Raw genomic sequence first — 321 nt, forward strand, 5'->3', positions numbered from 1 at the left:
CTGGGGAGAAGCACCGACCTCTGGGTGGGGGTCCCTCAGGACACAGGGTGGCTCAGGGGAGCAAGACCATGCTGCAAGGATGTGCTGCAGGGAAGCCCCGCAGGGTGTGGAGCCGGGGGCCGGTGACTGGCGGTTACCTGACATGAGCGCGGTGCGCATGCGGCTGTTGTTGTTGAGGTCCCGCAGGTACTGGTTCTGCAGGCAGTAATCCCGCAGCTCCTTGGTGTTGCTCAGGCACTGCAGGATGGAGTTCATGAAGCACTGGGGGAGGCAGAAGAGAAAACCATGGCAACAGGAGGCAGAGGGAGGCAGGCAGTGGCA

The 321-nt window shown here is 62.9% G+C and overlaps 1 protein-coding gene across 1 annotated transcript in view; it reads right to left on the reverse strand.

Moving 5' to 3' along the window:
• USP2 (ubiquitin specific peptidase 2) overlaps positions 1–261 on the reverse strand; it is a gene marked incomplete at both ends in the record, with an annotated part of 2,995 nt that extends 2,734 nt beyond the window's left edge. Inside the window, 1 exon segment of the mRNA XM_009702621.1 lies at positions 138–261. Within this exon segment, the coding sequence (XP_009700923.1) occupies positions 138–261 (124 nt within the window).
• Positions 262–321: the final 60 nt, after the last annotated feature.

This window comes from Cariama cristata, unplaced genomic scaffold (assembly GCF_000690535.1).
Source record: "Cariama cristata isolate BGI_N322 unplaced genomic scaffold, ASM69053v1 scaffold28686, whole genome shotgun sequence".
Classification (NCBI taxonomy): Eukaryota; Metazoa; Chordata; class Aves; order Cariamiformes; family Cariamidae; genus Cariama; species Cariama cristata.